This window comes from Penicillium argentinense (assembly GCF_028826775.1).
Source record: "Penicillium argentinense strain IBT 30761 chromosome Unknown utg000005l_segment0_segment0, whole genome shotgun sequence".
In the NCBI taxonomy this organism is placed as follows: Eukaryota; Fungi; Ascomycota; class Eurotiomycetes; order Eurotiales; family Aspergillaceae; genus Penicillium; species Penicillium argentinense.
In genome coordinates this window covers 39,020-64,543 of record NW_026622664.1, presented here as the reverse complement: position 1 = coordinate 64,543, position 25,524 = coordinate 39,020, and the positions used below count along the sequence as shown (strand labels likewise).

At 48.9% G+C, this 25,524-nt stretch overlaps 7 protein-coding genes across 7 annotated transcripts; 1 reads left to right on the top strand and 6 right to left on the bottom strand.

Annotated features, from left to right (window-relative positions):
* Position 1: 1 nt before the first annotated feature.
* On the bottom strand, positions 2-805 carry N7532_004823 (Amidohydrolase 2; the record flags this gene model as incomplete). Its single annotated transcript, XM_056617317.1, has 2 exons — positions 2-233; positions 723-805. The coding sequence occupies 2 exons, from the start codon at positions 803-805 to the stop codon at positions 2-4; spliced, it is 315 nt and encodes a 104-aa protein (XP_056473476.1).
* A 4,598-nt stretch (positions 806-5,403) lies between these two features.
* On the bottom strand, positions 5,404-6,351 carry N7532_004822 (uncharacterized protein; the record flags this gene model as incomplete). Its single annotated transcript, XM_056617316.1, has 1 exon — positions 5,404-6,351. One exon carries the CDS (start codon positions 6,349-6,351, stop codon positions 5,404-5,406), a length of 948 nt encoding a protein of 315 aa, XP_056473475.1.
* Positions 6,352-8,634: 2,283 nt separating this feature from the next.
* On the bottom strand, positions 8,635-9,186 carry N7532_004821 (uncharacterized protein; the record flags this gene model as incomplete). The annotated part of the gene is made up of 1 exon (XM_056617315.1): positions 8,635-9,186. One exon carries the CDS (start codon positions 9,184-9,186, stop codon positions 8,635-8,637), a length of 552 nt encoding a protein of 183 aa, XP_056473474.1.
* Positions 9,187-9,783: 597 nt separating this feature from the next.
* Positions 9,784-18,093, top strand: N7532_004820 (type I iterative polyketide synthase; the record flags this gene model as incomplete). The annotated part of the gene is made up of 15 exons (XM_056617314.1): positions 9,784-10,460; positions 10,520-11,030; positions 11,089-11,212; positions 11,274-11,386; positions 11,432-11,876; positions 11,933-12,379; positions 12,434-14,604; positions 14,660-14,756; positions 14,813-14,838; positions 14,896-15,759; positions 15,805-16,086; positions 16,148-16,222; positions 16,275-16,615; positions 16,676-17,162; positions 17,236-18,093. The coding sequence occupies 15 exons, from the start codon at positions 9,784-9,786 to the stop codon at positions 18,091-18,093; spliced, it is 7,518 nt and encodes a 2,505-aa protein (XP_056473473.1).
* A 419-nt stretch (positions 18,094-18,512) lies between these two features.
* Positions 18,513-20,277, bottom strand: N7532_004819 (cytochrome P450; the record flags this gene model as incomplete). Its single annotated transcript, XM_056617313.1, has 5 exons — positions 18,513-18,666; positions 18,724-18,884; positions 18,938-19,593; positions 19,660-20,140; positions 20,185-20,277. 5 exons carry the CDS (start codon positions 20,275-20,277, stop codon positions 18,513-18,515), a joined length of 1,545 nt encoding a protein of 514 aa, XP_056473472.1.
* A 1,964-nt stretch (positions 20,278-22,241) lies between these two features.
* N7532_004818 (uncharacterized protein) lies at positions 22,242-22,713 on the bottom strand (the record flags this gene model as incomplete). The annotated part of the gene is made up of 2 exons (XM_056617312.1): positions 22,242-22,400; positions 22,471-22,713. Coding segments are annotated over 2 exons (402 nt in total), but the record flags the coding sequence as incomplete, so codon positions are not given.
* Positions 22,714-23,460: 747 nt separating this feature from the next.
* Positions 23,461-24,795, bottom strand: N7532_004817 (uncharacterized protein; the record flags this gene model as incomplete). Its single annotated transcript, XM_056617311.1, has 1 exon — positions 23,461-24,795. One exon carries the CDS (start codon positions 24,793-24,795, stop codon positions 23,461-23,463), a length of 1,335 nt encoding a protein of 444 aa, XP_056473470.1.
* Positions 24,796-25,524: the final 729 nt, after the last annotated feature.

Genomic DNA, 25,524 nt, shown 5'->3' with positions numbered 1-25,524 from the left:
TTTAAGGCTGGGTATTTAGTACGCTGACCATCAAGAATAAATTCCCCATAGCCCGCACGATGTCGAAAAGATACCCTGTCATCGGAATGGGGTGACCCAAAGCGACGGATGTGCACTTTGGGGAGGCTGAATGAACAAATACGCTGGAATTGGGGGCACTGAGGGCCGACAGAACAGGATCCAAAGTGGGATCACCCAAGTACATGCCATCAGCATTAGTGCACAAGCCCACGCTCACAAATTTTAGGGTGTTGATACAGAACTAAATGGGATACCAAATTAGATGATTTGAAAGGCTTCAAGAAATGGATCATATATTAAACTGTCGGGATATATTCTCCTGTCAGAACAAACTGGCTGTGACCCACTGCTAGCGACCGATGGATAACATCCCTTGCTTGGTGTACGCATTCTTGCGCTGGGCTGTGGCCTCGGTGTTGTGACCGCCGAAGGCCGGCGTGTGGGATCTAGGGGTGTTTTTCCAACTAGACTGAACATCTACACACATCTATCAACAGGAATCAATTGACTTTTGCTTTGGAGCATACACACTGTCCACTTAACTGTGTACACAGTACCTAGCTGGTGATACTAACATAAACGTACTTGAATCTCCTCCACTGCTTCATTGACGAAGAGGGAGAAGACAAAGTGCCCCAAGCCGAGTCTGGTAAGTTTGAGTATATTCATGAAGTAAGAGATTGATGGTGCGGGCTAAAGACTTGGCCTTGTTGGCATCTTTGATAAAGGAAACACATGGCGCACTGATACTGATGGTCGAGTAATTAATCCCAAGGCTGTCCATAGCGCTAATGTGCGAGCTTAGAGTCCAGTCAGGCATAGGGTCGCCGTCATTTTGTACAAAGTACCAGTTGTAGCTGGGAAGCGTGCTGAGATCATTGCTTGCTTCCAAATGGCCGGAATGGCATGAGAATGAACATCAATGCTATAGTTTGACCCGAGGGAATAAGTTGCATGGCAGCTGACGAACCATGCCGGGATAATTGCCAATAGTATTGTTCGTAAGGGAGAGGGCATAAGATTATTGCACGAACTATTCGAAAGTATCTAGGAGTGTAGTGCGTGATGAGGGGCTAAGACCCCTGAAAAGTAAATATTACTCGGAGCTAAGATACAAGAAGCGAAAGAGGACATTAAATAAGAATAGCGGAAGTTGCTGTGGAGATTGCCCGAGTCAGCATTTTTAGTAAGGGGAAATCGAAAAGGGGAAACAGGACCTAGGGTGAGACTAAGAGATACCGAGGCCAAAAAGTCCGACGCAGGCTCAAATCATCACCTTTAAATACAGCCAGTAAGAACTAGAATTGCCAATTAGGATCTTTCTTAATAACTTCGTCTTGGCAGCGACAGAGTACCTCAGACAGACCTACTACTAAATTTGAAAAGAAGAATAAACCACCAAAATGCCGTTGAATTCAGAAACCATCTATTGGGACAATAGGAAATTACATGCCAATCTTCCGGCAATTTACTACAGGTTAGCGATGCGCGCCTGTCTGGTGGGGGTGGTAAATTAGGATGTTCTACCAGTGCGTGCTGAGGCTGTTCAATAGCCTCGTCCAGAATTCTCCTTCATGGCAACTATTGTACATTTGAGAGCCTGAGCAGCTCCAATTACATCACTGTTATGCAGTCAATAGCTCAGTTCAGCTTTGTGCGTCAACAGGAACTATAGTTGCGTAAATTTTGAAGTCCTTAGGCCGTCTATCCTCAGCTATATAAAGGAGCTCCCTCCTCCCGCCTATGAATCTAACTGCTTCACTAACCAACTCGATCTTATTTTCTTCCCTTTGTTCGATCTCTCCTCGATTGTTTGCGCCCACTATAGATCTCCAACTCGCGTGTCAACTGCCCACTGTGGCTGCACAACGCACATATAATCCAGCCACGGTCCTCCCTAATAGTAACAAATTTCTCAACCACCTCGTCAGATTCCGCGATAACAACAATCGCGAGTATATTCGTTTCTAGCTCACTGCAGCTGGTAATGAAGCTCTCTGTACACTCTGTTATACCCCCCATCGAGCGCCAGGTCTGGTCCTGGCTATGTTACATATTCACGATCCGAGTGATTAACGGTGAAACCTGTGTTAAGGTGGCCCAGGTAAATCAGTGTCTAGAGGGCCTTATATGATTATGCTAATTCGCTCACAGATCAAGATGGCTCGTCCCTCGTACGTGAACGCACTCCTCATCGCTTCTCGTATATCCCGATGCCCAACGCCTGTGAGTATTCCAACTATGGTCGTCCCTTCGGCGGGAATGTACGCCTTCCTGGCACCTTTAATGGTGCATTCGCTATTGCCAATAGTGTGACCATGCTTCCCAATACACGCTTGGGAACCGTAACGAGCGTCAGTATATCTCGTTGGATGCTGGCGAAATCCCTGAGCCATCTCGAGTCGAAATAATAGTTGGCCGAAAAAATGCACAACATATTCATAGAGACTTAGTGGTGGTGAATAGGTGTGGCTTTTTCTTAACGTTGGCTTCCTCCTTTTTTCTTTTTGTGTTTTGCTGTTTTTCTTCTGAGCAGTCACCTAACACCATGGACCACGTAATCTTATATCGTCGATGAAGCCTCAACAAGTGTTATGCGTACCAAAGACCTTCATATTCTATGAATTTATCGTCGGTCGGTCCTGATCAGCCATCAACTAAAAACGTGGAATTAACATAGGGGAAAAGGGAAAGTGAGCTCTGCGTTATAACTTTTCGTATGTTGAGGGTCCAGGATAAGGCACCGAATTGATGCCTCATTCCCAACCTCTGTCGGCATGCCTGTCCAGGGAAACCCTGGGCACTGAGCTTGATATGCGCTTCAAACGCTCTTGTGCAACATTATATTCTACATTCAGAGGATCTTCATGGAAGAACACTGATTGAGACCGATAATAGGGGTTTATTACTGTCAGGGGCTTGCCGCCCGTTCAGGGATAAATACCCCCAGACTCGTATGTAGACAGTTTAACACGATACAGTCAAGTTCAATTCCATCAAGTTCGATTTGTCTAGCAGGCCCTTATTCAATATTCAGTGCTTCATAGTATCCAATCTCAACACAGTTTGTCACTTTCCTATCAAGGCCAATGCCAACGCCACAAATTAAAGGAGTTGTATGTCATCCTTGAGAAGGCTTTTTAGCGAGAGCCGGAGAGGCCTAAAAAAACTGCCCCTTGAGGATTGCCATCTACGATTGTGAGAAAATATATTTCACGCTCTTAAAGTCAGACGTATCCGATTGCGGGCACAAGACGCATTTCAACTCATTGCAAGAGACGCCTTGTTCAGGAACTATCACAAAATCAGTGGCGAAAGGGTGTCTAGCCACTGGACTTTATGTAGATATGATGAGCCAAGAATTTCTGGCTCTCGTGATCGAGCTTCCTGGGATGTTGATTCGTGGCTGTGGGTCTAAATGACCAATTTCAAGTTAACCAACACACCAATCGATAGGACAGGCTGTTCTGGGAAATCACGTTAAAATTGTCGAATGCTTACTGGGGGAGAATGGCAACGAAGCCCATCTTCGATATCGAAACTCCCGCGGTGAGAATGTTCTACATCTAGCATCAAGACTCTGCAACCCACAGATGTTCCGTCTTTTGGTTCCCCGTTTTCAGAAGGGTATCGATGAAGAAGATGACCAAGGCAACACAGCCTTGGTACGAATCATCATGAGCCCTTCGGCGTCGCGGTACAGGTCGGCGGAAATACTTCTCTCGCACCTTGTGCAAAGCAACGCTTATGGGTGCAGTCATTCTTTCGATTGGCAATACAGTGCTTTGAGGGCGGCTTTATTGCGTCGTGATCTTGACATGTGTTGCGTATTGATCTGTGTTGGCAAGATCAGACCGATTTCAGTCTGAGCGTACATACATCAGGTACTCACTTAGTCACCACAGTCACCTGACTCACTTCCCACGCTCTTTCTTCCTTCCTCTTCTCTCTCTCTCTCAGATAGCAGAAGAGAGCAGAAGGTAGCAGCAGATAGCCAATACCACCTGCTTCTCACCCGTTCACGATCATCCTGTACATCTCACCTCAATCTCATATCCAATGGAGCGGATATGCCGCAGTCTACCGGTGTCACTGTGACGAGGGCAGCCAGACTCCCATGCATGTCCTTCTCCAGTGTCCGTTATACACCGAGCCTAGGACCGTGATGTTGAACAAGATCTGGTACAAAACCAATCTGGGGAGAACAACCGATTGTGACACGATCATGTCGTTCGGAGGCCATCCGCTACGTGGCCGAATTCATTCACCGGACAGGACTCCTCGGCCAGTTCATCCACGTGGACTACCAGGATGTTGATGCAAACATTAACACGCCAAAATAACTTGGCAAGGTGGCAGCAGGAGGTGAAGACGCTGGGTGTAAGGAAGAGATCAAAAACCTACAGCGACGAGAGGCGATGGGAGAAATACAACGCCGATGAGGAACGATATCGAAGGAACAGGGCATGTTGAAAAACGGCATGTCAACTGGAGCAGATGCGGAAGCAGAAGCATGGGATGGTGCGGCAATACGGGAATGGGATGTGGCCGCATGGCACGGCGTGTGCTGGCATAAGCCGATTACATTCATTTTGAGCGTTCTATAACGGGTTTTGTGAGATTATCACCTGTTTTTGAATCGCGACATGCAGTGTTTTCTTTGTATTTGTTACTGTTGGGCGTGGCTTTTGGACGTGATCTTGTTTCCGACGGAGGAAGCACCTGCATAGCCATTACGTTCTAGTTGGGCTGCATCAGGTTAATAGAAGTTTGAATTGAATTGAATAATTGAAATGCAGCCAGCCGCGGAGAACTGTTGGCTGTATTATATGGGAACTCAGTATGGACGCGGATATGGCCGCGTCATAAGGGCGGCCTAACACTACGAACACCAAACCGGCCACGACAGGCTGTTTCAGGTTAGGCTAAGGTTCACCACTCAGGAAGTTTGGAAAAACCCCGTGGAATATAAGAGCTTGTATTTACGCTGTGGTTGTAGTCTTCATGTCGCTTCCCATGTAGATTATCCCCTTAGACCAAAATACGGATCCATATTCAGCCTAATGAGTGAAGTCTATAGTCACATTTTATTCTAGTCGGGAGCTCCGTCGCTTGTCACAGATTTCCCCGTGAACATTTATCTGCGTCTCCAGAGCACTGCCTTTTCCGGCGTGGGTAAGTAGGCACTTCCATTGACCTGTTGTAATTCATATATTGTAGTGCTTCCACATTGTCCGCCTTTAACCATCCGGAATTACAAACGACTCGCCATTATTTTATCTGGTTCTCATACATACGTAGCCCTCAGCACTCCGCAGCGATGTAAGGCTACACTGGTATTCGATCTCCATAGCATCCTCTACCTTCCTAATAGCTCAATCTTTATTTCCACTTGTGTAGCTCATTCTCTGTCCAATCCCACAGTTTGTGCTCTAGGTCATTATCAGAAGCATCACGACTGGCCCTTCCACGCACACCAATTGGCTCATAATATTCACCACTGCGCACATCTGGTGCGAACGCGGCCCACAATGGATTTTTGATGCCTTCTCGGATATCGTGCAACCACAGCGGGGAGGTTAACCGGACCATATCCGGATTGAGAGAGAGCGACTCGGCAAACTGCCCAATGAGGGGTGTCTTCGATATGGCCGGGTGCACAGAGACAACCGTGAGATCGGGATGACGCCGAGCTATTGCCCGGGTGTACAGGATGTTGGCCAGCCTGCTTTGAGCGTAACGGGATAATGGCGAAAGGGTCTCTGCAGGAGACTGGAGCAGCTCGAAGTGAATGCCACCAGGGGGTGCCATCCGATGAGCGGTTGAGGTCAGGCTCACAATGCGCACATTTGCTCGCGTATCTCTTTTCTGTGTCTCCAGTAGCAATGGCAACAGATTTTGTATCAGAAGTGCGTGGCCAAGATGATTAGTCGCGAACTGCAGTTCGTACCCGGCAGCGGTCTGCGCGGCAGCAGGTACCATGACTGCCGCATTTAATATCAGGAGGTCCAGTCTCGACGACTCCGCCCGAACGATTTTGGCTGCTGCGCTCACCGTCTCAAGCGAGCTAAGGTCCAGTACGAGGATACTGAGAACACTTTCACTGCCCACTACCTCCTGGATCTCCCTGGCGGTAGCCGAGGCCTTTTCAGCGTTGCGCGCCGCCAGCCATATACGTGCGGGGCGATGCTTGGCCAACTCGATAACGGTCTGTTTGCCAAGACCACTTGTACCCCCAGTCATGAGGATGACTTTGCCATCTAGAGGAGGAATATCGGAGTCTATATTAAAGCTAGATCCTCGGTTGGGAAAGATAGATGGTAGGAACATTGCTTGCCGGGTACCGTGATTAGGGTGTGGTAGGAACACTACTGAACAGGGCCGAGATTGGAAAAAAAGAAATTTGGAAAATTTGGAAAATTTGGAACTATATACGACACTTATACCTTGGGTACAATCAAGTTGATGTGACGCAGGAGACCTGATCTATGTACTGAGATACGTCGAATTCCATATCATTACAGTGGAGACAACGTAATAATACACGTATTCATTAGTCGATGATCAAAGTCAAACAAGTGCCGCGAATTGATGGGTGATTAATGACTTTGCAGTTTGAGTCCCTCCATTAAACCCGTCGCGCTGCACGGCATAATACAGATCACTTTTGCCGGAGCCAATTGTTCTCTAATAGAGAGCTCCGCCAGGTGAGGACCGCTACAAGGCGCTGCTAATTACCACCCTGCAGATCGACGAAAAACCCTGCTCCAAACATTCCGACGCCCTCGAACCCAGAAGAGGCCCGAGTCGCCCGAAGGGCCCGAAGACGAAGCCCAAGGATCACATCCAGCTTGTGTAACTCCAATTAACTTCGCCCCACATGGTGGGTCTTTTGTGCAGTACACGGTCTCCCTTGCGCCACCTGCATATCGGGGCTCAGGTTTTACGTGTCCATTGACCTTAAGATTCACTCACACCGGTCATGTCGGTGGCTGCCGGGGGAAGGGGGACTTATTGATGTTGCAGAGTAGGTCTTCTTCCGCGCGGCACCAGATGCTCAAATCAGGCTGCAGCAATCAAACCTACGGTAGTCATATGCGTAGATTATGCTTTTGATTCTCGTAGCGATGTGCAGATTTCAAGGTGGGTCCCGCCAAGAACTGTAAAGTTAAATTTTATATACTGAAGAGGGGAACGCTCGATGGCAGCACGCGCTGAGACGTGCGGGTCGATTCAGCAGAAAACCCACCACAAAACACACGCGTAGCTGTCAGGAAATAGCGAGAACCCCAAATGTAGGGGTCAGGTCGGGGAGGTGTAAGAAGGTGTATTCTAGAACTAGCTATCCGGCCACTGTATACTGCCGGCTATGTCACATAGTCTGGATGGCACCCATGTAGTAGGGGGAGGGGGTCTCCCCACTACATACATAAACTATCCGGAAAGGGAAATTTTTATGGGAATTTCATAAAAGTTGGGAATTGGAGTAGAATTCGAAAACACCATGGGAAATGCCGCGGTCTAGTCTACTAACGTCCCGTTATCCCTCCCGCGGTGGGGCAAGGGCAAAGGCTTCAGCTACTAACTGTCAGCTACTCCACACATTAGGAGTCGTTCTGTACAGGTGAAATCATGCACATTCTGGTTAAATGAGAAGAAATCTATTTCCATAACGCCATTGAGCTGGAGAAGTATTGGTGTTCTGAATCTCCCGCTCAGGATCCAGTTTGTGTGAATTAAACCCTCTCTGTGAAGGGCTACGGCCGAATTGCGTCAATTAGGCGGTTCCAACATGCAGTTTATCTAAAGCTTGAAGACGAGAATAAACACAGAGGGGAATCAGCCGTGTGAAGACGCCAGGGAGCTAGGGGAAGACATTGTGTACAGGCCTAGACTGGACAAAGGATCGGGCACTAGCCCGTTACACTATCGGTCCCATACTGATTGGCACGATCAGGTACATAATGTCTCCATCGCGGGACACTAGAAAGATCGGATATTGGATAATTGATCCTTACCGCATAAATATTCGTCGCAGCTTACCACTGATGGGCTAAAGCAAGACTTGATTCAGTCCAACTAGGCCATATTCGTTTTACCGAAGCTTGAAGGAAAGTCCCAGGAAAGAGATGGGGGTGGGGACAGTGCAGTATAAATGTTAGAGCGGTCAGTCTTGCCCAGGGAATCCCTGCCCAATGTGCAGCCATTGCGTGCCTCTCGTATCGTCATCCCGATGCAAGGAGAAGTTGTGGCCCAACGGTGTGGATGCGAGAGCAATCAAGGACGTGTACATGATCCCTATCGGGCCCTGGCCCGCTACATCTCTCGGCTTACGATACTATATAGTAATATTTCTATAGCTCTGTTTACTTATATCATAGACTTTAGACCGTTGTATTTGGGATTGTTGTCTAAAAGTTGCCATATTAGACCAATGAGATACGTTTCTGGATTTAAATCCGTAAGTAGACTATAGGGGTTATTCCAATGTTATTGGGTAGGTAAATGTCATGCATGGTGAGATGTGATGGATGGAATTCCACTTTCAGCTTTAAACTCAAACGATGTCATGTTCCAATCCAATAGCCCTCCTAGGATCTCCGAATGAGAGCGTTAGAGATCGTCATGGCAGAGGTTTACATAGGACTGCATCCGTGTTGGGATATCCTTCTCCCAGAGCTGAACACTATTCAGATACTGGCTGACAAGTTCGCATCGTTCCTCGCTAATAAAGGGGAGAATAGCCGACAGGGCGCTGAGCTCAGCCCATCGGCTGTTTTGTTCGACACAGGACATCATTGCCCGAAGTTGCACCTCGTCCTGACACATGTGGCCACCGTTGAGCTTGTCTTCACATTTTTCACGCAAGCTCTCGAACACCCTATCCATAAAGTCGGCAAGGGCTTCCTGTCCTTCGTTGATCTTGGTGTGTACAGTACCATCTTCAATCAAGCCACGCATCAACTCTTTCCCATGGCTGGCCCAGTCGAGCGATCGGGGCTGACAGCCAGCTTTGCACGAGTTCTCCTGTATGACTCTGGCGAAGCGAGGCGGGTCCAGGCTGTGGAGAGCTTCCAGGCAGTTAAAGCCTAGGGCAGCACTAGCTACCGGAATGAGGGGAACGCTGGCAGCGGAAAGGATGGTCAATATTTGGGTAGAACGCATGCTGAGCGAGTTGGGTGGTTTGAAGTAACCGACGAATGAAAACAGAAGACTCTGTGGCTGGTTTGAAGTCTGAAGGGTGAAGTTTTCAGGTTGAATGGAAGTGAACAATGGGAAAGAGGTAATAAGATTGCTCAAAGTCTGGAATTGTCCGTATACGTCCGAAACGCAGTCGGGTTTAAAAGATCTGGAGGAACAGGAGCTTTGGTGCAAGCCACATACTTAAATCATCGGATAGAGGCCGTCAAATACGATAGACTAAATAATAGGGTTCAGCTCCTTACATTAGCCCCATTGTCCGCGTCATTGCATTTGACGATACCTTCCCGTGTACCCACAGCATTCGGGACTATTTAATCTCAGCTCGCCCAAAAAAAAAGAGATCGACTCCATGAGCGCCCCGCATGTGAGAGATCCTCGGACATATCACTATTGTTGAATAAGATTCTGACGTTGACTGATGTTTATACATCGAAAAAGAAAAAGCACCCCTCCTTAGTTAGACACATAGCTCATATAATTGACACTGGCCAACATTCTTTCACATTTGTCTTCTTTCTTACAGTCCATATTATTTCCTTTTCTCATGCTCACATCGTTATGGATGATTCGCTTCATATCAATAGTATCAGCACGGGCAAATCCGATGCAGACCACCCCCCGGCCATGGAACCAGTTAGTGGACATCCTCATGTCAATGGCACACTTCCATCACAATCGCTGCAGATGACTTCTAATGGGGACCTCCCCGCCACCCAGAAGAGCGGGCGGAATCCGTGGCCCTTGAAGTCAAACCCGGTTGCCATCACGGGCATGGCCATGAAACTCCCTGGAGGAGTCCGAACTGCAGAAGGCTTTTGGGACTTTCTTATCCAAGGAAAGGATGGCCATTGCCAAGTGCCGGCGACTCGCTATAATATGAGCGCGCACCATAGCACGACCCGCCCCGACTTAGTACGAACAGCTGGTGGCTACTTCCTGCAGGACGACCCGGCGAAGTTTGATGCAGAATTCTTCCGTCTCCGACCTCAACTCGTGGCTGGACTTGATCCTCAGCAACGACTTTTGCTGGAGGTCGTGTGGGAGTGCATCGAGAATGCGGGCGAGACTAACTTGGCTGGCAAAAATGTTGGCTGCTTCGTCGGGGCGTTTGGGAACGACTGGATGGAGCTGTCGGTGCAGGATCGACAAGATTATGACCGAAATCATGTCGCCTGCAACCACGACTTTACTTTGGCGAATCAGATTTCGCGTTTGTTTGACTTCACAGGGCCTAGGTTGGTGATCAAATCGAGATCAAGCGGACCCTTAGTGACATTCGTTAACGTCTTCTTAGTGTTACGTACCGAACAGCGTGTTCGTCCTCCATGACAGCCTTGCACCATGCTTGCCAAGCCGTCGATTCTGGCGAGTGCGAAATGGCAGTGGTGGCCGGGGTCAACCTCATTCTGACTCCCACCACATCTACCTCTATGTCAGCTTATGGTGCTATCTCGCCTAGCGGCCTCTGCAAGACCTTCGATGCAAGCGCAGATGGATACGGGAGAGGCGAAGCCGTGAATGCCATATTCATCAAGAGGCTCGAGGCTGCAATGCAAGGAGAAGATCCGGTCAGGGCGGTTATTCGTGCAACTGGGATCAATTCCGACGGAAATTCACCAATGGTGGGCGTCCCTCGACCGGAGACCCAAGAAAGACTCATCAGAACGGTTTATGAGAAAGCGGCTATCGGTGACTTCTCACAAACAGCATTCTTTGAGTGCCATGGGACTGGGACTCAGAAGGGCGATGTAATAGAGACATCCGTGATTGCAAAGATCTTCAAAAATGGACTTCTGATGGGCTCGGTGGGTCACTCACATCAAACGTATCATTTTATCATTGAGTACTAATGTTGTCATTTAGGTCAAGCCAAACATGGGACACTCGGAGGGTGCGGCAGGACTCACCAGTGTAATCAAGGCTGTATTAGCTCTTGAACACCGGCTAATCCCGCCCAATATACACTTTCACCATCCCAATCCGAAAAGTAAGTTAGCAGAAAGGCGCATTCAACACGGAAACGGAATCAACCGATTGACTGGTCAAAGTTGCTTTCGAAAAGGATGGACTAAGAGTTCCCCGCGAGCTCACTCCTTGGCCAGATGGTTGCGCCGAACGAGTCAGCGTCAATTGCTTCGGTGTTGGAGGGTCCAACGCACATGTAAGCTTCTAGACTTTCCCTATTGACCTTTGACTAAGACCTCAGGTCATTCTTGATTCGGCATCTTCCATTGGCGCGATAAGGCCACGCATCAATGGCGTCAGCGTTTCCCAGGGATATAAACTTCTTCCCATATCGGCCAGCTCGGAAGAATCGCTCAAGTGGAGAGAGGTTCAAATACGTGAATATCTTGAAAATCACCCGGATGCGCTCCTGGACCTTTCTTATACTCTGGGAGCTAGGCGAGATCATCTGTGCTCTCGCGGGTTTCTTATAGCAAGTGATAAATCCATAATTCAAGCTCACCAGGTCCACCTCCCCTGCGTTAGTACTTGTCGAGAAGTCACATTCGTGTTCCCTGGCCAGGGAGCTCAGTGGCCGGCAATGGGCAAGCAACTGCTCAACCAGTTTGATCATTTCCGCAACGACGTCAAGAAAATGGATGAAGTGTTGCAATCACTTACAGACCCACCAAGATGGAGAATCGAAGGTACACCCTTTACTCTGTCCTTTAACAAAGACTTAAATATATCTAACTTGATATAGGGGTCTTGTCCGATGCTAGTGACTCCTGGATTGAGGACGCGGAGCTTGCACAGCCATTATGCACAGCAGTCCAGATAGGGCTTGTCAATCTTCTTTGTCACTGGAGCGTCCGACCAGACTCAGTCGCCGGGCACTCAAGCGGTGAGATTGCAGCAGCCTATGCTGCAGGTGCCATCTCACTGCGGTCAGCCATCATTCTGAGTTACTATCGCGGTACAGCCACAAAATTGCAGAGCGAATCCGGTTATATGGCTGCCGTGGGCATGGGCAAATCATACGTTCTCCCTTATCTCACAAAGGGTGTTACAGTGGCCTGTGAAAACAGCCCTCGAAATGTTACACTCTCTGGCGAATCTGACAAACTAGATGATGTTATGCAAAACATCGCATCAGACCACCCGACTTGTCTTTGCAAACGCCTTCCCGTCGGAGTTGCATATCATTCTGGTAAGTCTTTAGCATCCTAGAATTGCTTCTGAGGAATGAACTAAGATGTAGCAGATAGTATGGCTAAGAGTGCGCGGCAATATGCTAAAATGGTTGGGCCTTACCTTGATCCGAATGAGTCGATGGTTCCAATGTTCTCCTGCGTAACTGGTCAGGATATCTCATCACCCAAGGAGTTAGACACTACATACTGGCGTCGAACAATTGAGTCACCTGTCCTATTCCATCAGTCAATCAATTCACTGCTTCAGTCTAGCCAGACTGGCCGGGTGATTGTCGAAGTAGGGCCTCAGTCACTACTTTCGGGCCCATTGAACCAGATATTTGAGGCATCTGAACAAAAGTCGCTGGTAGCATATATCCCGACTCTCCTCAAAGACAAAGATCCGATGGAATGCTTGTTGTCTACGGCGGGCGGGCTATATCAGCAACATGTGCCTCTAGATTTTGTTGCAATTAATGGGCCGGGCAAAGCTCTCACAGATCTTCCTCTGTATCCATGGCAGCATAACAAGAGGTACTGGTATGACACTCGGATCGCACGAGAGTGGAAACACGCGCAATTTGCACCCCATCCACTCCTAGGCTATCGTTCACCGGAATCGTCAGCTGTTGAGCCTTCCTGGAGGAATCGCCTCCAAATCAAACATGTTCCTTGGTTGTCAGATCACAAAATTGGGAATGACATCGTTTATCCGTGCGTCGGATATATCTCAATGGTCGGCGAAGGAATCCGCCAGATCACCGGCTCTACGAGTTTTTCAGTTCGAGAACTTTTCATCACAGCCGTGTTGAATTTGAAGGAAGGGAGCCCGATAGAAATTGTGACCAATATTCGTCCACACAGGCTTACCGACAGCGTTGATTCGCTATGGTACGACTTCACTATCTCTGCTTGGGATGGCAAAAACTGGCAAAAGCACTGCTCCGGCCAAGCAAAGGCAGGCAAGGACATCAAATGGGACAATTATCCAGAGTCTAAAGATTTTGTCCCAGGTACCCGAGATGTTCAATCCAACCTGTGGTTTGACAGCCTAGAGGCGTTAGGACTGGGTTTAGGGCCGAGTTTCCGCAGACTTGAGGACATCACTGTCGATCCGACGAACTACTATGCAGCTGCAAGGGTGAGAACGAGGAACCAATCTAAGGCCGACGATGGACATTGTATTCATCCAGCGGTGATTGACCAAGGCCTTCAATTGCTGGGTGTTGCATCATGCAACGGGCTTCCTCGTCGTATGTCCAGCATTGGAATCCCAGTGTACATCGACAGTATCTATATCTCAGATGCTACTGAGATGATTTCACTGCAAGCTGTCTTTTTGAAGAGCGAATCGGGCTCATTGAGATCCGCCCTGGGAGGGTCCGTGATGGGACGTTCAAACGGCGGCGTGGCCTTCGCTCTGGAGGGAGTTAGGTTCATTCCCTTGAACAAACCGAAGGTTTCCACTGGAGCCAAGATCCCACTGGGATCTCGCCTAGACTGGAAGCCAGACATTGATCTTCTAGCTGGCAAAGACTACTTGTTCAAGTCGATACAACACACATCTTTCATGGAGGTGGTGGCCAAGCTGACAATTGTCATCGTTTTGGATTTTGTCGATCGCATGGGGTTCAGTTGTTCGGCTTCGGCTTTGGACTCCAAACAATCTCAACCGTGGATACAAGACAATTACGATAGACTTCGAAATGTCATGATGTGCTTTTTCCCAGACATTGTGGATGGTTTTCGGGATCCAGTTTCCCTTCATTCAAAGTTGATTTGTGACCTCGAAGCTGCGACAGAGTCGTCGGAGTCGTGGATTCAGCCCATTCGTGGCTACCTGACAAAGGTCCTTGATGCACTCGATGACCAAGTTTCCTTAACGGAGCTTTTCATGGACCACAGTGGTTTCAAATCGCTATATGAGTTCACAGCAACAAGCGTCGACCTGGGCTATACATTCTCATTACTCGGCCACGCCAATCCCACCATGACTATTCTAGAGATCAATCCAGGCACATGTGGTACAACATCAGGAGCATTGGCAGCTCTAAAATCTGAGGAAGGAACTAGTCTTTTCTCCAGATACACATTTGCCTCCCAGTCCTCTGATCTCTTGACTGAAGCAAATGAGCAGTTTGGGAACATTGATGGGTTCTCAACAGCCGTTCTTGATCCAAAGCTTCCAATTTCTGCCCAGAGGTTCAAGCTCAAAAGCTATGATCTGGTTATTGTCCCCAGTGTGAGTTGATAGTGCTGTATACCAAGATAGTGTGCGCTAACCTGTGCTACTTCAGAATCTGCCCAAACTTTTCGACTCAGCAATACTGATGCAGGATGTCAAATCTTTGCTTACTCCAGGAGGCAGGGTACTGGTGCGTGAGGTCACTCCGCGTAAGTTTAAAAACGAGCTTTCATGCACTGGGCCACGAATTCTAACACTCGCAAAGCCGTTCCCATTATCGATTACTTCATGGTATAGTGGACCCACGCTCTATATAAGTTCAAGGCCAGCTAGCTAACATGACTACAGGGTATGATGCCGGCCCCTTTTACCCTGCCGCATGATCTTCATCTGCCAATTCCGTTCCCTTCTGAATTTTGGGAGTCTGAACTCCTCGCGGCTGGCTTCATGCAGCCTGAGCATCACTCTGGCAGCATGTCCATGTACCCCTGGTCGATGAAGCAAGCGATTCTCGCGAAAAACACACTCCAGGAACCTCCTAAAGACTCCATATATCTTCTTTGTCCCCCAGAGAGTCATCCCTGGGTAGATATAGTGAGGAGTAATTTCGAAAGTGAAGGGTACAAGATCTACTTGACAACCCTGGAAAATCTTTCAAAAGAGATCACTCCTCTGGAAAAGGGTAATTTCATTTCTCTATTAGATTTGAATAGCCCCTTTTTTGCGGATTTATCGGCTGAGAAATACAATGATTTCCTGAAATATATGACAGGGAAGAGGCGAACGCTGTGGGTCAGCAGACCTTCACAAATGCAGTGCGACGACCCATCATCCGGTTTGATCACGGGCTTCGCGAGAACCGTTCGACTAGAAGCCTTAGTTGAATTCGCAACATTCGAAGTCGACAAATTCGACAAATGCGCTGCCGGCGCCCTAGTTAAGGTGTATGAAAAGATCCGCCGAGAATCTCTCCAAAACCGCTGGGATCCTGAGTGCGAATTCGTCCTGCAGAATGGCGTCGTTCATATTGGTCGCTTCTACTGGCTACCTTTTGAACAGCTGACACCTCCCATGGCGGAGGACAATCCAATGTCTCTCGCGGTTGAAAGGCCGGGAAGTCGGGATTCAATTGCCTGGAAGCAGCAGCAGCTTCCCGACCTTGGAAATGATGATGTTGAGTTGGATGTGCACTACGCTGGAATGAATTTTCGAGTATGTCGGACCTTCTGTGTTTTAGGCTCATCGCTGACGTGACAGGATATAATGGTGGCTTTGGGCGCAATTGATGGAGAGCGAGGACTCGGTCTTGAAGCTAGTGGCGTGGTGCGCCGGGTTGGAGCTGAAGTCACTCACCTTCAACCAGGTAACAGGGTCACTGCCCTTGGTACTGGACTCTATACCTCGCGGTTGGTGATATCTAGCAAGATGTGCTTCCCAATTGCTAGTGATATCTCCATGGAAGACGCGGCTACAATCCCCGTTGCATATGCAACGGCCATCTACTCCCTACTTACTGTTGGACAACTGGAACGAGGCCAGGTGAGATATTAAAATATCATTTGGAGAACAAGTGTTGCAGGAGCTAACAGACAGTCACTAGTCGGTGCTGATTCACTCGGCTTGTGGTGCAGTTGGGCAAGCGGCGATCCATATTGCCCGAACTATGAAAGCAAAGGTAAGTACAGAAACGCCTAGGATGCCCAAATTTTGTTAACCGGAACGAAAAGATATACACGACCGTGGGCACATCTCAAAAGGTGGAGTATCTGGAAGAAACGTTTGGAATTCCACGGGAAAATATTTTCCATTCCCGAGACACCTCCTTTGCCAGTGAAGTCATGAGCGCTACTGGGGGAAAAGGTGTCGATATCGTCCTGAATTCCCTCAGCGGGGAGCTACTTCACGCGTCTTGGAACTGCGTGGCCAAATTCGGTAAGATGGTGGAAATCGGGAAACGCGACTTCATGGGCCATGGGACCATGAAAATGGAGCCCTTCGGAGGCAATCGCACCTTCGTTGGGGTGGATCTTCTGCAAGTCATGCTGGAGAGCCCGGCCCGGTTCCAACGGTGAGTATTGGGTACTTGAGACTCTCTGGTGAGGTCACGGCTAACCTTGGTTCTCGTCAGGTTGTGTGACATATTCACTCGATTGAGTATAAGAGGGAAGATTCAGCCAATTCGACCCGTGAAGATTTTCGATGCCTCAGATGCTCGAGAGGGATTCGCATACATGCAACGAGGGATACACATGGGCAAGATCTTGATCCGGTTCACGGCCGAGAATGCCGTGACCAATATCCCAAAAGCTATCACCATCGCACCTACAGTATCCTTTAGGCCAAACGCGTCCTACCTCATAGTAGGTGGTCTGGGAGGAATTGGACGTGCAGTGGCAAATTGGCTAGTCGAAAATGGCGCCCGTCACCTAGTCTTCCTCTCTAGATCTGGAGCGCGCTCACCGAAAGACCAGGCTTTTCTCCAAGAGCTTCGATCTCAGGGTTGCCAACCGATCGCGATTGCTGGAAGTGTCACAAATATGGATCATGTGAAGTGTGCTGTGACAGCAAGTCCCATGCCAATCTCCGGCTTGATTCACCTAGGCATGGTTTTGAAGGTGAGTGAAACCAATTGAACCATCCCTAATGGTACTTTTCACCACACCGTCCGGCTCACATGATATCTACTAGCCTGCGCCGCTTCTCGAAGCCAGCTACGATGATTGGATGGCAGTCCAAGATCCCAAAGTAAAAGGGTCCTGGAACCTGCACTGTGCTCTTGGCTCTGCGAAGCTGGATTTCTTTGTGGTCATGAGTTCCATCGCCGCAGTTTGTGGTAGCATTGGACAAGCGAGCTACGCCTCGGCCAACTCATATCTTGGCTCCTTGGTCCGTTTTCGCCGGTCCCTAGGATTGCCAGCTGCCACACTCGATCTAGGTGCGGTTGGTGATATCGGCTGCTTCAGCCAGGAGCCGAAATGGCTGGCACAAGCTCGTCAGTGGGAATTCCAACTGTTGGACGAGGGGCAGGTAATCGAGGCGCTACAGACAACTATTTGTGCGTCCCAGGCACCGTATGGCAACAACGGTACGTCTGCCTCAGGTCAGATTATTGTGGGCATGGGCACCACCCGAACTGACCCGGATGTTACTCAACGTATCCCCTGGCGTGATGCTCGCTATCGCATCTTTGCAAACATTGGATTGGAAGGACAGAATACTACGGTAGACAGCATTTTTGAGCTGACGAGGCAGTATCTGGTCCAAGCCCAGCAAAACCCAGCCCTTCTGGAACAGCCACAGTCGTACAATATTTTTCTCGAGTACATTGGGCACCATATGAACTTCAAGGTGGGAAATGAAACCGAGAGGGCTCAGGTCGCGAGAACTTCCATTGATTCAATTGTCATGATCGAGACTGTCGGTCATTTCCGCCGTAACTTCGGGGTCGAAATACGCTTGACCAGTCTCGTTGGCGCGACCAATATCGGCGAGCTTATACGACTGATCCTGGCGGAGCTCAGCCAAAAAGCGAAAGAGTCCGAGTGAAGAACTACTCATACCTAATTGGTAGGTGGATCATCAATGCATATTTTATTGGGTTATCGCTGCAGACCTCGTAATCGATTTTTCCACATGTGTGGCCTAGCTGGGGGTTTCATCATCTATCCATCCGTAGCGATCCTCTCAATCGACCATAGTCAATCCTCGGTACAATGGGTCGACGGATGAATGATTTCATTACCTTGATTCCTCGCCGCTGTTACGGGCCGTTCGAAAGAAACAGATTCATTCGGTGCCTACAGGACGCGAATCTCAAAGATGAAGAAGGAAGGAGAAAGAAAGCAAGTCCACCAGAGAAAGAGGGGTTAAGTCCCCAGCAAACGCGTAGTGCAAACGACCTAATATTATACCTCAGGCATCCTTCCACGAGACGAGGCTATTCCCAGGTTCATCCGTCACAAATTTCAGGAATCCTGACGCCGGGATAGTTCCACAACGCATTCGACGGCTTTGTTGAAAAATCCCTCACGAACCTCGGTTTCTGCTTCGGTTGCTCGATGAAGATTGAAGAGACGAAAGAGAGTGGCCAAGCCCTTGACAGCCTCCATCCAGGCGAAACTAGAACATCGGCCTTGTCAGTCATCTGACGGATCAGGTGCTACTTGGCGGACTTACTTTCGCCCAATGCAGGCCCTGGGGCCAGTAGAGAAGGGAAGAAAAGAAATGAGAAGCGATTCGGCGTTTCCCTCTAACCATCTTTCTGGGCGCAAGGCGAACGGGTCTGGAAATACGATCTCGTCCTGCATTACACATTGTGTTGGGACGCTAACAATGGTCTAGCGAGCAGTGTCAGTAATAGATGGATCTACCCTTATCCTAAGATACTTACCCCTTCCGGAATAAGGGCCCCTCCAATGACCCTGCCCCCCTTTGGGGTCACGCGCTCCAACCCTGTTGCACTCGTCGGCCGAATACGCATAACCTCCCTCAAAGTCGAATTGAGCAAAGGAAGGGTTCCTGCTGTGGCATTGTCAGCCACCCAGTTTGGGCCCAGTGGCCCTGGATATTTAGCATCAAGCTCCTTTTGGATCTGCTTCAGAAGTGTCTTGTCTCTTGACACAAAGTCAATGAAATTGGCCATTGTACTGCTGGTCGTATCGCTACCGCCGACGATAAAACTGATCGACTCGGCGATAATTTCTTCCTCTGGCAAGGGCTTTCCGGTATCGGGATCTTTAGCTGCGAGTAAATAGGATAATAAATCTCGACGGTCGCTGGACTTGCTGTGTTTTCTCTCAAGATACGCCCGTCGACCGAAAACCTCAAGATTAGCCCCAGCCATGGCACCCCGTTTCCAGAAAGGATCAAACGGATGGTACTTCATGAAAGGGCGTAGCCAGCCTGGTATAGATCCTAGTGCATTGAAAACTTCTCCGCGTTCATCAATAGCCTGGATGAGGCCATAATCATCGTGGCATTTCTGAATAAAGCCGAAAGGTTTTCCAAATGAAAAGCTCCCAATAACATCAAAAGCAAGATAATTCGCTTTTTATACCTCAGTCAGAATGCTTCGAGAAATTATGGGCTATAGCTTGGAAGTGAAGCACTTACTCCATATCGCGAAGTCAACTTTGGCGCTTGTTCCATGAGTCATGTCGAGCAGCCGCGACTTCCATAAGCAAATTTCCTCGTCCATATGTGGCTCAAAGTCTCGGAGAGCTCTGGCTGAAAATGCAGGGTTCATGTACTTTTTCTTCCTCTGATGTACGTCCACCTCGCGAGTATTGAAGAGGCCTGGCTTGACCTGAACGAACGCCTCGTAGAAGCTTGCCTTCAGGAAGCCGGAGTTGTGGCCGTAAACCTCATTTGCCGCTTGGGAGACGTTGATAGAAATGTGATTGGGCGCAATGCGGACGAATTTACCATATCTTTTGTGAAGACTCAGAACAGCGGTGGTTCTTTGAGTGGAGTGACTTTGCTTCACGAGCCAAAATGGGGAAACTTTCGCCCAGAAAGGACCAGGGAACCTGGAAAGACTCGAGAGATAAACGGAATAAATAACATATAGGAATGTCTTCATGGAGTAGACAGACTGTGTTAGCGGGTGAGCCTTCGTTTGCGAGCTGCATGACATACCGTCAAGGAGGCCAGTGTTAAAAGAAGAACAAAGTGTTCGCCATAGCTTTTGGTGCCTAACGCTAGATACGCTTCCCGCACAACAGCAACCATATCAAGAATATGTTAAGCTGCCACTTTTTTTTGGTTAAGTGCGATAGGGAGTGATTTCTTTTGACGATACCGCGTTCAAAGAGGAGCTTCGAAATCGTTACTTTACGAGGATATGCTCGGAGGAGAGCACGACTTTAAATAACTAAGGATAAGGATGATTCTCGGCAGAGTTTGAATGCCGAAGGTGATTTTGTCCGGACGACGAGATACCTGAGGGCTGCAATAATCCACTCCTCTTTGTTGGAAATGTTCAGGTATTCCTACTATAGATCCGGTAGTTCTCGGCTATTCAGTTCCGAAAGTACTGTCCTAAAGCCATAACTATTACATTCGCAGGGATAGCAAGTGACTTATGATTTCCATCGTAGCCCGGCCGGCCCCCCGCATCCAATCGTCCTACCGAAGATTCTCTTATTCAAGCCAATTTTCATCCTCCCCGCCTCCCCACCCCACCCAATGAGAATTCTGCACAAGCACGACAGCCAATCAGCCAGATACCCGCGCTTATCGCTTATCAGGCCAGCCCAGGCTACCCCGACTTCGGAACAGTACAACCGCAAAGTTTGTCAACCGGAAGAGCGAGCAAAAACAAAAACAAATTGTAAATTATAGGGAGAAGTTTTATTGGGGTTGCCTCACGTTGGCCACGCTGTCTCACGTGACATCTACACCGACATTTCGGAGGGCTCCTTTCCTCCTACAACTGCCTCTGAAGAGTCAGTTGCTTGCCTCTCGTGGTAGCTTGTCGTCTCTCAAGCAGTCAAGACTCGATTTTGTCCCTCCCACCTCCCCTCTGTATATAGAAACCAGCATTGCAATATGCAGACACATTGCCTCCCTACGAGGGAGCGCGGACGGGCCTTCTCTGACGCTACAGTCTAATGCGTTTACGCATAAGACCGCAGCGACAGGTAGGCCTCGGCGGAAACATTTGGAGGGCCCGTCCCCCCGGCCCTCCGCCCCGGTCCTCCGCCCTTACCTGCCCTCGTTTGCAAAAAAAAAGGCAACCTTTCCGAATTAGGGTGGATAAAGTTGCTGATTCATTCTATTAGATTCTATGAATGCCTCCCGACGTTGTAGACTTGTATTAATAAAGACTGTAAGCCCTTAGATTGTATTAATAAAGACTGTAAGCCCTTAGATCTTTAGTACTTTTTTTTAGTCCGGATGTAGACGGGATTAGTAGATAGAAGACATGCCTTTTTTAATATATCTGTGATAAGAAAGGAAGCGCTGCTCAAGCTCAATCGGGAAGAGGTTAATCGACATAATTTCGCAGTTTTTGCAAATCTTGAAGGCATGAGTCATTGAGTATGATATCCCCGCCCTGTAAGTCCGAGAGGTCGCAATCCGACGACTTGGTGTGTACATAAAAATGCTCCCAATACACATGGCCGTAGTGGTAAAAGGATTTTCCCCACTGTAAGGCCAAAGCACAAATGCGGTCTGCATCCACGTCGGGACAGGCAATCGTCTGCGACGAACCCACCACGGCGGCGCCGGTGGAGTCGGACCCGGAAAGCTTAAGTTGTGCGTGAAGACTTCGTGTTGCACGTATAAATCTGGGTAAAGTGCGCTCTGGCGATCGGTAGCGCAGTAATTTCACATGAAGGATTGACGTTTCCAAATCCTTTCCGCGAAGCACCTTAGTTTTTCCTCAGAGATAACTAGGTCTTTTTGCTGGGGTTAACGGGAGTTCGGTTGAGGATTTTTTGGAGCGGAAGCGCAAGTTGGGTTGCTGAAGAGCTTGCTTCATTCACGTAACTCTCACCCGTCACTGATGTCTTGTTGCCGGCTCGGAAGAGCTTCAAGGATGTAATGATGCGTGCCGTAGAGAAGTGTGATCGAGTGCGAGTATTAAGGCCTCGATCGTCCCTCTCCCATTGTTGAAACATAATGTCAGGTTTATCCCGTGAAATACTAATAGTAAGTGTAAGCTGAACAGTCGAAGATTCGCTCTCTAGTCATCCTCGTGCGTCGAGCCTCAGGTGTCCCGCTGACTCTGTTAGGCCCGTCTCAACAACAAAGGTCAAAGGCGGATTTGGAGCTTGAAGTGTTGGACTAAAACAGGAATCGGCTTCTTTTCTCCAATTACCGAAAGTGACAGTCATGGTCCCATATGGCTGAATTTCTTAGCCTATATTTTATAGCATCCATCTCCTGTAGGAGTAGGTGATCAAATATGCGAATTACGATCTCATACACGCAACTTGGCATCACTTTGGCCACTAAAGTCCCTGTTGCAACATCGAAAGAGAGTCTGCAAAACTTGCTCACTCGACTTTGTTCATGGCTCAAGGCAGAGGCTTGCGGCAGTGGGACGGAGGTAAAAAGGAGATATTGTTCGCGGGTTTCGTCTTCAAATAGCTCTCCGTGTTGGCGATTCAGTGCGTTTATCAGGTCCTCCTTACTCGTAAATTGCTGTTGGTGCTTGACCTGGTTCGCGAGTTCCGTCAGTGGGTGCTCAGTCTCGGAGTTCACTGGGGAAACCCAGCCGACGAGAGCTCGGAAGAAGAAGGCGTCTTTGTTGGTCGTTCGACTAAGCGTTTCGTCGGTCGACCTGTTCTCTCTATAGACCATGACCTTTCCCATTCGATTTTTGCCTCGCGGCGAATGCGGCTTTTAGCTGCAGCTGCAAGGCGAATATAACGATTGTTTGGGTTTTGTGGTCCTTCTGGTTCCTGGGCCGCCTCCTTTGCGTGTCGGTCGACACGTTCATTGCCGGCCACTCCTTGATGAGCAGGTATCCACCTGAGGTGGATTTGATGGCCATTGGCTGCGTGTTGCCTTACCAGGTGGAGGCATTCTTCCAGGTAGACCTGTCCTGATGGCATCCGTGGTTGGCGGAGCGCCTTCAATGCCCCTTGGCTGTCTGCAAAGATGACAAACCCGTTTCTCGCCTGTGCCGCCCACGGTTCCGTGGTCTCCAAGATTAATTTGAGTGCCATTTCGATGGCACTGAGCTCGGCAGCGTATAAAGTGGACGTTTCTTCGCCGCCCATTATTTCATCCATAGCCTATTATGTTCATTTACAGAACTTCGAACGACGGTCACTGCAGCGTCTTCAACATGTTGACATGTTATGGACGAGAGAGGAAGCGCTCTATATCAATATTCGCTAGAAGTAGACTGGGAAGTTCGATTGCGCTGACTATAGTATTAAAAACAGACCACATGAGAGGCTAGACAAAACGTTCGACCGTGAATCCACACCTAGTCATGTCCAAGTCTCCGGCCAAGCCCAGACGCCACGCTCCTATACACCACTTGTCTCGACCAATAGGTTCAAACCGATACCAATCTGCAATAGAGTCCGATGCTACTTGCTGCCAGTCAATACGCACGTCCAATTCCCTCATGAAATTGTCCAGTCGCACGAGGATCTCCCAGCAAATCTTTAGATAGTTTCTCAAACCCTGCCCACCACCATTTTTCAAAGGATCCGCGGGAGGGCTCTGAGTAGCAGTCGGCCAGCCCCCGAGGCCGATAATTGCGCTGTAGCCAAAGAATTGCCAGTGCGGAATAGACCAAGCATATCCTGGCTTCAAGGGGCGGTAAGGTCCAAGGGCATGACAATTCTTTCCCTCCGATAGCATTGACTTGTAAATAGGCGTGGAACGGTAGTCTTTCCGTCGGATAAATTTTATCGGCACCCATTCGGCGGGAGGCAATTCTGCGGTCGTCAGGGGCGCGCTAGGATTACCAAAGGGCCAGCCAGTTCGGTATCTTTCAAGTTCCCTTTCATATCGATCTGTTCGCACCATCTTCTCATCGAAATACGACTGCCACGCATTCTCACCCTCTGCGTACCATTCTGGCTTGCAGTAGAGCACGTTCATTCCAATATAGAAGTCCACCGTTCGTTCCATCAGCTGCTTTAGTCCGCAATGGTCATAATGGTCATTCCAGGACCACATTCTCTTTACCGTCTCCGGAGCGTATCGGGCGATCTTAAACAAGGTCTCCATTTCACCCAAGATAAGCCACATCGTCAACACGTCGGTCGTCTCCGCGTGACCACGCCACCAGTCGACATTTTTCCAGCACCGAGCAGAGCGCGGGGCGTTTCGTTTTTTCTGCAGTTCTTCGTCGTAGGCAGCGATTTCTTCTTCGGTTCGGATGACGTTTCCAGCCCAGTCCGTGGAATAGCTCCGGGTCGAAAGTTGTGGTAGCGGAAAGGGGGGCTTATCAGGCCCGACATTGCAATTCTTAGCCTTTCGTGTCTCATCTCTAACTTGATAGAAGAGATCATTTAGACGCTGGATAGCTGTCTCGCTCACAATGTCATCGTCGTCTTCGATGCTCGTCCGCACGTTGATGGCTGGCGAGTACTTGCAGCGTTCCGTGGCGGAGAACTCGGTCAACGCACGGGCGAATGCAACAGTGAAATGTGTGATCTGCTTTCCCTGGCGCGGCTTATTCAGTGGCGCCAGAAGATACTTGCACTTGCCCACTCGTCTCTGTTCAAAGTTGGCCGCTAGCGTATGCCATGGAAGGGAGTGTGCCTGATGGGCCATGGCACTCGGGGTAAAAAAGGTAGTAGGTTTTTTCGAATGTCCCACCTCTTCTTCTTAAAGTATATTTGGGCGAGTATTGTTGTGGATGCATGATGTGGAGGAAACAGCAGAGTCAGCCAAAAGGATACGCATGACTCATCAGATCTCGTATTAGGAAGATCGGCAAGCGCCGCGTGTTCCTATTAGGCACAGCTTTGTTCCCGAACCCTAGCCTTAAACACTCGAGTCTGCGGTACGAGTCGAAGGGCCAGAGATACTTCAGTTAGTCCCAAGTTCTTGCGGATATATTTGATATCGTTCGCTTGACCATTTCAGACGTGCTTATCGACTGGCTTTATAAACTATCATGAATATAAAGTGTACATAACTTTGAGCGGGATTTTAACGGCGCTATGTTTTGCAAAAGAAAAGCCTAGCAATTGTCGAGATATTGGTGCTGAAGAAGGATGGATGTCAGGAGTCATATGGAAGCTCTCCTCTTCTATTCTCGGACCTTGAATCTTTCATACTGGTATCTAATCCATAAATTCCATAAAGACAGGGCCCTCTTGATTTATCCGCGCTCCCATTGGTCCAGTGTGCGTGCTCCCGGTCCCAGCGGTGCGTGCCCGGAAGACCCACACCCCATCAAATTCGCGAAATTCGCGACCGCCGACCGCAGCGACCCTGCCAGGCACAGTCATAGACTATTCATGATTTATTCGGACAAGAATTGCTATATAATGCAGT